The 11,187-nt window shown below is 43.1% G+C and overlaps 1 protein-coding gene across 1 annotated transcript in view; it reads right to left on the reverse strand.

The window, feature by feature from the left end:
• cdk14 (cyclin dependent kinase 14) overlaps positions 1-3,541 on the reverse strand; it is a 240,196-nt gene extending 236,655 nt beyond the window's left edge. The window contains exon 1 of the mRNA XM_004571298.3: positions 3,061-3,541. Coding sequence (XP_004571355.1) covers positions 3,061-3,154 — 94 coding nt within the window. The 5' untranslated portion in view covers positions 3,155-3,541. The remainder of the gene's footprint in view (positions 1-3,060) is intronic.
• Between the last annotated feature and the right edge of the window lie 7,646 nt (positions 3,542-11,187).

Here is an 11,187-nt window from a genome sequence, read left to right on the forward strand (position 1 = left end):
AATGGCTTTCACGTTCAGGCCCTAAAGAAGCACTGCACTTAAAAAATCCACCTTATCACCGTCCTCGCAGGTGGGCAACCTCAACGAGACCTTCCACGAGCCATTATTAGCATCTACATGTTTTTAAAAGAGATTGATCGTAAATCCAAATTCATGATTTTCCTATTCATCACCCTCCCGCTGCTGTGCGAGCTTACATTCTCCATTTGTGTTTGTTTGTCGCGTTCAGCTGCTGTCGCCTATGCATCACTTAACTGCTACCAAAATGAGTATTTACAACACAGTTTTCTTCAAGTCAACATTAAATATGAAAACAAGAACAAAACACACTCCAAAAACAGGACCGTCAGCTTTTAGAAATTATGGATACCGTGTCATCCATCTGAATATGGGTGATGATTCATGTGGTGAATTCTTTTTTTAATTGTTCTCCCAAATCTCAGCAATCAAGGGACAAAACTTAATTCTGTCACACAAAATACTATTTATATTTTTTTAAAGGTCGGGTTTGTCACCAATGACGTCTCAACGCCCATTTATACCATTTAACATAGACCTCTTGCTAAAGTGACGTCACATCCACCAGCAGCAGATGTGCTTTAGTGTTGTGTTGCCTGCTCGTGCACCTCTGGGATTTTGTAACCTTGTGTGGGTGATGGGGCTGGCATGTGCTAAAGACGCGAGTGTACGCTCACGCCAGCTTTACGACCATTTTAGTGATATTTCTGCAGGAGCTCAGATATTCCCAACTTACAGACGTCGCAACTGTTTGAAAACGAGAAGCCCTCAGAGAGAAACCTCGGCCTGGACAGCTCACTCTCTGCTCAGTGTTTACTTTAAAGCAACAGTGTTGTATTTTCTATATATTCATTTTGGTGTTTTGTGGTCTTTTTAAACGTACAGCAAAAAACGTGTAACGTGCAGGCTTTTGTTCAAACATTTTACTGTACTCAACATTATTTTTTAATGTATTATTTATTCATGGATACATGTGTAGCATTCACTTTATTGTAAAGCGTGTTCATTTAAATGTTTAGTCATGAATATTACGTAAAAAAAGAGTTTTTTTCCAAAATTATTTTATTTTATTCTAGAACATTGTACATGTATTTAAACTGTTATAACCTGTTACTGTAATGTACATTACAAAGTCATAAAATATATAGTCATTATTAAAATCCTTTTATATCCCTGATGTCAGTACCAACAATGGCCAAAAGAAACATATTTTAAACAGTTCTATGCAGCACTATTATGAGCTTGATAGAGGTCCGAAATCTTTCTATATGTTCACAATACACACCAAACTTATAAGAATCATGGTTTCTGATTTATATGGATTTTTGTCTGTTTTTGATCAATAAATCATTAAGATGACATCAAAGACCTCATTTCTGGTTTAAGTTTCTTCTAACTAGCACTGATGCAGAGGCTCGCCTTACTTAACTGCAGCGAGTACGCACATCCTCAGTTGTAGATCATGTCGATGCTTTCGTTCAACACGACCAACATGGAAACCATAACGACATCATTTAGGTGTCACAGAGTTAATGACAAAATATGCAGTTTTTATTTCTCCCAGGTGAAGTTTGCTTGTTTGAGGAAGACGATGCCAAACCACATTACTCACTGTCCTGGAGCATGGCTCTGGGTGCCACACTGGCCTGCAGTCCAGTCGAAATGAACATTTGGGCCATCATCAAACAAAATATCTGATAAATATATGCAGGCCCCAAATTCTGTGACAAACTAAGATCGCTTTACTTTCCTCTAGTTCATATATTTAATTATGAATCCCTTAGGAACAATATTGCTGACACTGACAGTCAATCACAGATAAATTACAATGTGTGAAACAAAGTCGTGCATGCACTTCATATACACTGTCTCCATAACACAATGACTCAATTGAATCTAAGAGCTGAATGTGAACTCATCATAAAAACTGCTGATGTTCTGTTTTAAGGTGAAAAGTGACTGCAGAAATGTGTGCGTTAGTGCACGCAGAAATAACATGAGGAAAATAATCCTGCTTCCTGGTGGGAATATCTGAAAATGCTGCTGGGGGCAAAGATTTCATTTGTGACACTTTGGAAACAAAAGCATTGTCATGATCAGCAGATTGCTCGACAATGAGAGCGCCTGTGTTCCTGCAGATAAACACAATACACCTTAATTACCATGAAGATGATGATCAGCCAGGCCCTCGTTTCTCATGTTTACTGCGTCATGTTAGAACAGGTAAGGAAAATCAAACGGAGAGAAAAGTTCATCTCTTATATTTTTTATCAAAGTCCAAAACATAAACCGAACCGACACCAGTGATATTAATGTTTTGGTTACTGATATGAAAACTGCAACAAATAAATAAATAAATAAACATTCCGCTTTGGGACATTTACCGAAATATGAACTACTTCCTTTGTCATGAATCTGTCATCACTTCCATGAATCATTTCCGTCATAAATCAGTGTGTCACGCACATTCTCCAAACTTCAGAGGAGAATGTTCAGGCCGACATCTGTACAGATGTTTTCTGCCCAAGAGCCCAGAGACGGTGATACACGCCTCACAATAGAGATGCTGAAACAGACAAGTATCTTCAAAACAAGAGGTGATGTGAAAAGCGGAGAACTGATCGCGTCCATTGTTGTTTCTATAAAAGACGAGCTGAGCACAGACGCAAAATGCAGCGATAAAAACAAACGTCAGTCATCTTCCTATGAATATGATTGAATTCACGAAGATGATGCTGTGTACCAACACTTAGTGACCGTTAGTGGAAAAGTGTGAGCCCCGCTGGTCAGCAGCGGACAGTCTGCTGGAAAATCCTCACAACAGTTCAGAAAGTTGACAAATCTGCAGTTTTCCTTCAAAATGAGGTGCGCAGTGCTTAAACACCCGAACAAGCCCACTGATGTGGGTTTTCCACGGCCGCAAACTGTGAGCAGACATCATCTCAGTGGGAAGCGGCGGTCTGAGCTGCTGCAGGAGACATTTCACATCTGTTTTCTGGGTTTTTATGAACAACAGGCTCGAAAAAGGGAAACGGTACTCACCGATACTCCGGAAACTCTCTGACAAAGTTCTCCTCAACTTTTTCATTTTGCCCATTTTCTCCGGGGGCTGAGAGGCTGGCATCAGGTCGCACATTATTATCTTTTTCTCTCTCTCCCACCGACTTTGGCAGCGGGCTGGCTGTGGGGCTTCAAGCGGAGGAGGAGGAGGAGGACCGGTGCTCAGGCAGCCCTGCGGGGCTTCTTCAGCCCAGCTGCAACGCGCTGGCAAACACAGGAAACGGAGCCTGAGCGGCTCTCACTGCTCTCATCAACTAGTGAGAACAAATGCCTTCTTGAGACTGACTCAAGAATGCGGCTCCATTTCCACAAGAGGCACAAAAAGTCCGCGCTGGAGCATCCAAAGTGGCAAGCGTGCGTAATTGTCTGCGCACTGGCACAGCGAGCAAACGGAGCTCGTCTTCTCACTTCTTTTTCTTCCCTCAGCGTCCCGCTCGCTCCCAGCTCCGCCACAGTCTACATATAATTTTTTTTGGGATTCTCTCTCCGGTTTCGACCCTTCAGACCCCGCCCGGGATGCGGAGATTGGAAGGTTCCCGGGAACACCGGCTTTTCATTGGTCTCAGAGAGTGGCTGTCAAGCATCCAGCCCCGCCCTCCAGTGTGTTGCAGCAGGAGGAATATTTGTAGAGTACCGGGCTGCTCTCCGCGCTCCAGCTTGAGACTGCTGCCCTCTACAAGACCCAGGCTCGGAGCGCGGGTCGAGGTGCCCCCCACCCTCGCCCCGCAAAGCATCGGCTTCATCGGGCTTCTTCTTCACCTCAGTCTGGAATATCACAGCCTCAAATGATGAAGACCGAGTTTGTCTAACTGAGAAAATCAGTGCACACAAATCACCGGGTTTGGTACACGTGTGTTCTTTTGCACTTCTTACATCATTCCTGTGTTACATCATAATAAAAATTCTATAGCTGTGTCACCTATGCTGTCATCCTTTTGTCATCATCATACCATGAAACCATGTCCTCTCTGCAAGCTTTTGTTTTACAAGGACTAAGCTGCTGCTTCTTCTGTCGTCTTCTCCCTTTAGGGGTCGCCACTGCGGATCATCTGCCTCCATCTCACGCTATCCCAGCATCCTCCTCCGCCACACCAACCCATGCCCTAGAAACTGAGCACTTTATAATAGTCAGCAGTCCACTTCAGCCACAATGAAACTCGCAACAGAGCATGATTGAGAGTAAAGCGGGCTGTGGGATTAAAGATACCAGAGCTATTCAGGTCCTGCATCAGTAATCTGAATCCTGCAGCAGTGAGCTCCACACTGTCATGTGTCTTTATGTGCTGCTCAGACCTGATCATGTCTGTACTGCAGAGACTCACAGCAACCATGTGAGCGGGTCAGTGGTCTTTAGGTGTGCCATAACACATGGCAGTGTTTGGCTCTGCAATCATCTCAGGAATGCAGCAGGCTTGAGTGTTTTCATACTGCGGTCTCATTACTTTAACTGGGGCACAGCAATAATGGAAACAAATGTATGGCTTCATTAGTTTAAACTGGTGCTTGATTGTTGTGTGTTTGTAGGCAGCATGCACACCTCTCTGCTGCCCTACAAAAGCAGAACATGTCGGATTAGAAGTGAGTTAAGACCAGAGAGTTCACATCTTAGCTTTCAGTAGAAATGATTTTAAGGAACAGGGTACAGAATGGGAGTACTGTTATTTAGGACACTTTCTACAGGCACTGAAAACAACTAGAAACCAGTGCACTGTGAAAGCAGAAGTGCTACTCTGACAGTCCAGAGTTCATCTCTGATGATGTCAGAGCGCAGATATGTATCAATGAGATTCTTTCCTGGGACAGGTAAAGCTAAATTGCATTTGCCTTATGCAAAAGTGTTAAATGTTGTCACACTTATCAAACCAATCACATACCACCATCTGTTTATAGGCAATTTGTAACTGTAATTTGTAATCTGTAATTTTTGATGTGTAATTTGGAAACCAAGTGGCAACCCCTGAAGTCAAAAGTGAAACCATAGCAGAAGTGACAAAACTCCAGTTCCTCTGTTGGCCTCTGACTCCACAAATGCAAATGCAGGTCAGTCCCCACAGACCTGTACATAACAACGTCCAGTGTTTGTGCCTTTCTGAGTATTTGCAGTGGAATCATCATCCCATTATGGATCATTAGCAGCTATACTCACTTGTAGCAATAACACAGAATTATTAAATGTAACACATTAAGGTTTTTTATGGTATTTATTTATTTTTTTACAAATAATAGTTATATTTGATAATAACACCTTGTTCAGCCCTGCTAGTTTTAAGACTGAACCTCTGGCCTGTCATGTGAAGTCAATTTATTGAATTCATTTATCAGCTCACATTGATCCATGCACAACATGTAACAGCTGGGCATAGTTCCTGGGTCTGAAAGTCTGAGTGGAAGATCCATAGACCTGCATTGTTTTCTAATTACCAGCAGAGGGTTATTCCTACTTCTCACTTGATGTGCGATGTCAGCAGCACTTTCTTGATGACTTTATGGTCTCAGTTGCTGTTTTTAAGTTAGCATAATATAGTGTTGATTTTGTAACTCATGGTCTCAAAGCAGGTTTGCTTCATATTAATACCAAGTTGCTCGCTAACAAACGTGCAGTGAAGTCAGATTTATGTCTTGCTAGTCAAATCCAGTTCCACCAACACGGTGATAGCTCAGCTTGATGTTTGACAATGCGACTTCTTCAATCAGTGAGTGACAAGCTAATGGTCACATTACTCTTTTATAATTAGTCCTGTATTTAAAAAAGATGTGACACAGGATTCAAGTTTAGGTGTCTGGAATGGGTTATTCTTTATGAAAACAACACTTTAAAAACTGAAATTCATAAGGAGGTGCTTAATACCGAGCGGCAATCAGTGTACTATCGCTAGCTGAGACAAGCCGGTTAGCAACCCATAGCTAAGCTAATGTACAAATCTCTAAACTTTTTTTCCCTTAATGCTAACTAGTGTAGCCAGCACAGTCAGTAGCCTGCATGATTTTTGGAATTCACATGATATGAGGTAATTTAGGTGTTCAAAGCCCAAACGTACGTGTAAGTCAACTAACAAGGAACATGAACACTCAATCTGTTATTATCATCCAAAGCACAGATTATTACTGGACTCAAAAATGTTACCTGCTAGCTTCAATCAAAGGTTATGAAAGTTTAAAAACCTAAGAAAGCTCTCAAGTAATGAAATGTAGACACTGTTTTGTCTGACAACGGGCGACATCTCACTAATGCTAATAGTTACTCTGTAGTGAAACATGGGGCACCTATATGAAGGAAACTCTGACAAGAACTGATAAACAACTTTATTTCAATGCAATTTTTCAAATGTTTTTCATGCAGTAAATACACTATATAAAGAAGCAAGATTTATTTTGCTTATGTTTATATACGTTAAGTGCTTGAGTCTAAAAAGTATGACTACAGTAACTCAGAACTGACCATTCGGCAGTGTAAATTCTAGTTAACCTTTAGTTAACCTTATTAACCTGGTTGACTTAAAAACTGGAATAGGGGTGGGTGAGTGCTGAGTACTTGGGTGAGTGCTGAGTACTTGTATATGTGTGCATATGCGGTTCACTCTGGCACAGCTGGCTGCCGGCAGAGCCGGCGGGCACGCCACTGCAGCCCCCTCTGACTTCTGCTCCGTGGCTACTGGGTGACCCCTCATCTGGGGCTCTCCTCAGCTCTTCCCATGAGGGTGGCACGGATGCCCCTCCGGTGGTCCTCCTTGGGCTCTCGCACTCTGGGGCCTCTGGATGTCTGGATGTCTGGGGCCTGGATCTCCTCCATGCCTGCTTCATGCCCTGGGGGACGGGGCTATGGCTCTCTACATCCTCTAGCAGACCATTACATGTGGAAACCTTTTGAATACAAGCGCGCTGATCCACACAGGTGTGCACACGGGTGTTCACTGTCCATAGACATAAACTACACCTCTATTGGCTGCTATTTCCAAGCACATTGTGTGCTGTCGGTCCTGCTTGCTACAAAACAACATTGAATATTTAGTATTTACTGCTGTTTACACTTAGCTAGATTAACGTGATGGTGTTGTGTTTAGTATGTTGCTCTGTTTTTTTTTTTGCTTGTTTTCTCTTCTTTTTCTCTCAACAGGTGATCCAGGAGATTTTTTTCTTTTCTTTCTCTTTTTGTGCCCTTTCTCACTGTCCCTCTTCCCTTCTGATTTTCTTTTCTTTCTCCCTTTCCTATCCCTCAGTCATGTCTGTCCCATCTGTAACAACTAAAAATAAAATAAAATAAATAATAACAACAAAGGTCGATCAAATGGACCAATACAGCAAGGCCGTGATGATCCATTTGGCAAAGTAAATCCATTGGGTCTCCTTGTTGGTCTTCAGACAACAATTCTGACGGCTAAAGAACCAGGAGGTCAAAAAAGGAAAAAAAAAAAACTGGAATAGGAAATGTATGTTGACGTAACAATGGATATTTTTAGGATATTTCACTTCACCAATTAGTTTAAGTAACAAAATAAAAACTACTAAAAATGATTTTTTTACACACTAATGTTGACGTAGAAGGAAAGAGTCTCATTTACTTGTTCTGAAAGAAAGTAAGTGTTGTTTTATTCAAATGCTTCAGAAATCGATAGAGGAAAAACAGGTTCCATTCTCCTAAAATACAGCCAAAAGTACAGGTACAAGTACAGTTATAAGCATATTTTATTTTCCTAATTTTCTGGAACAACTGACACAGTTTTTGAAAATGCATTTTGTAAGACAGGTTTAGTCTTTACAAGTTTACATGATTTACATACAAAATGTCACAAAACATTATTTAGTTGGTTTCTTTCCCAAACCAAGCATCAGAATGAATGTGGAAGTGGTTTTTTGTATTTTCACATCTCAGGTGTGAGGCATTAACAGCCTGAACAGGAGCCACAGTGCTTACTGTAGGTTCTGGAGGCCATCAGTTACGACACCTCCTTTTATTCTTTTCTTTTTTTCTTCTGCCTGTCCCGTTTGGTTCTTTTGCCATCAGAATTATTGTCTAAAGGCGAAGAAAGATTCCCAACGGATTTACTTTACCAAATGGACCATCCCAGCCTTGCTGTATTGGTCTATTTGATTCACCTTTTATTGTTTATCTTATTTTCACTTGCTCCACACGGGACAGACTTGACTGGGGGAAAGAAAGAGGGAAAGAAAAACAGCGGGGAAGAGGGACGGTGATAAAGGGCAAAAAACAAAAACCAACAAAACAAACAGACAAAAAATCCAAATATCGATCACCTGGATCACCTGTTGAGAAAGAAAAAAGAGAAAACAAGCAAAAAAAAAAAGAGCAACATAATAAACAACATCATCGCGATGATCTATGTGAAAATAACAGTAAACACTGAATATTGAACATTATTGTGCAGCACATAAGATCGACAGAACACAGTGTGCTTTGAGGTAGGAGCCAAAAATGGTGTCGTTTGTGTGTGTGAGCACCCGTGTGTACACCTGTGAGCATGAGCGCGCTTGTTTTTAAAAGGTTCCTTCATGTAATGATCTGCTAGAGCAGACCTTCCCAAAGTGTGGGGCCCGCCCCTAGGGGGGGCGCAGAGCCATGGCAGGGGGGGCGCAGGATGAAAAGGGGGAAAAAAACAAAACGCTTGGACACTGCTAGCACGGGCGCCTACAGAAACGCAAAGCAGGAGATGAAGCATCGCTGAATATGTTTCCAAACAAACTTCATTCTAAGCCAAAGAGTAGAAAATACGTTGAAGCAAATCTTCCCTTTGGCTTCACCTGCACAGGTGCCGAGGTAGGTCTCCCTGCAGGACTGGTTTCCCCTGCGTCGGGAGCAGCACTGGGCTGTTCAAATCACAGACAAACAGGATCCCACAGTTTGTTTTCAAAAATACCCGTGTAGGTGCGGACGTAGCGTAAAAGAGTTAGTAGTTTATTTTATTACTACCTGTGATTTATTGCAGATTATTGTATTTGCTTAATTGTTTACTAAATGTTTGAGGTGTGAAATAAACCGCAATGGAGCAAAATATGGGCGTGTGTGGTTGGAGGGTGTGTGCGTGCATGTGCGTACGCACGTGCACGTGCACGTGTGTGTGTGTGTGTGTGGGGGGGGGGGCGAACATTTTTCTTGCAAAACAAAGGGGGGCCCAGCAAAAAAAGTTTGGGAACCACTGTGCTACAGGGTGTGGGGAGCCATGGACCCGTCCTCCTGGGCATGAAGCAGGTATGGAGGAGATCCAGGCTCCAGACATTCAGAGGCTCTCAGAGCCAAGAACCACCAATGCACCGATGTCTGAGGGAGTCCGCCACTGGCAGGGAAAGTGGTGGGGGGAGATAGGCCTCCATACCTTGGAGGGCCTGAGATGTCCCCAGAGAGGTGGCGTCTGACACCCAACCTGACATATGGACACAGACATACAGGCACACACAGATACAAACATCCATTCCCACCCTCATGCTCTCATATACACTTACTCCACACTCACCCAACGTGGAGACCGACATAAATAGACACTGTACACACAATCACACTCCCCAAGCGTACTCTAAGAACCGGTTCTAGGTACCCTTGCCCCTGGAGGGGGAAAAGGCACCCAGACCCAGGTGGTGTTACCCTTTTCCCTGGCGTGGGGAGATGCAGACCGCCCTGACTCCGTAGCAGCAGGGAGGCCCCACATTCCAGACCCCAATTGGACGGCCAACTCCTCCTCCTAATAAGGGCAAAGTCATTCAACACACCAAAACTGGAGCAAAAAACAAACAAACAGCGTAATCAAGACATGGATTCCACTGGACCCCCGAAGGTGAGCTGTGGTATCTGCACCAAGATCTTTTAAGTTGTGAGGTGGGGGCCTCCGTGGATGAGACTTGCTTGTCCAGCACATCCCACAGATGCTCGAGATGGGATCTGGGGAATTTGGAGCCCAAGCCAACACCTCAAGCTTGTTGTTGTTGTGCTTCTCAAACAATTCATGAACTGTTTTTGCTTTGAGGCAGGGTACGTTTTCTGCTGAAAGAGGCAACGGCCATCAGGGAATACCATTTCCATGAAAACGTCTACATGGCAACAATGCTTAGGTAGATGCTCGTGCCACTCTCAAGGTTTGCCCAAAGCATCACATTGCCTCTGTCAGCTTCTTCTCATAGTGCATTCCTGTGCGAGGTGTTCCTGAGGTAAGTGACGCAACCCAGCTATTCATGCGATGCCAAAGAAAATGTGATTCATCAGATCACCTTCTTCCATTGCTCCATAGTTCAGTCCTGATGCTCACGTCTCCTTCGTTGGTGCTTTACATGGGTTACTATGGGCACCCTGACTGCTCTCTGGCTATGCAGCCCCAAACGCAACAAACTGTGTAACGCTATGTATTCTGACACCTTTCTATCAGAACCAGCATTGACTTTTTTTGGTGGTTTCAGCAACAGTAGCTTACTGGTTGGATTGGTTGGATCAGACCACACAGGGCAGCCTTCACTACCTACCTGTGTCAACAAGCTGCCCATGACTCTGTCACTTGTTCATCACTGTTCCTTCCTTGGACCACTTTTGATAAAGACTGATCACTGTACAATGGGACCGTCCCACAAAAGCTGCAGTTTTGGAGGTAGTCTGACCCAGTCGTTTAGCTTGCCAATTTTTCCTGCTTCTAATACATCACATTTTTTGCCTACCCCATATTAGGGTGGCTGTAGCGCAGGAGGTAGAACAGGTCAGCTGCTGATCGGATGGTTGGTGGTCGGTCCCTGGCTGCCCGGTTTGCATAGCCTGACTTGCTCTCTGATGCATCCATCGGAGTATGAATGATAGAGTTAGAAAGCATAGATAACAGTGCTTGTGTGGGAGAGTAGAAAAGTACTGTATAAGAATCAGTCCATTTACCATTATTATTTAACACGCTTGTGTTAAAATGTTATGCCTGATTGGTGTATGTCTTTAATGTATGTATTTTACTTTAATCACAAATTAGAAGAAACTTCTCATCTATTTCAAATCCCACAACAGTTTTGGCACCAACACAGAACATCTGGATGCGGTCTCATGGCGTCTATTCCACATAGTGAAGGACTTTAATTGAGGTTGATCACGCAATCATTCATGTTGAAAAATGACTGGTATAGTGCTTTAAA

This window comes from Maylandia zebra, linkage group LG11 (genome assembly GCF_041146795.1).
Source record: "Maylandia zebra isolate NMK-2024a linkage group LG11, Mzebra_GT3a, whole genome shotgun sequence".
NCBI lineage: Eukaryota > Metazoa > Chordata > Actinopteri > Cichliformes > Cichlidae > Maylandia > Maylandia zebra.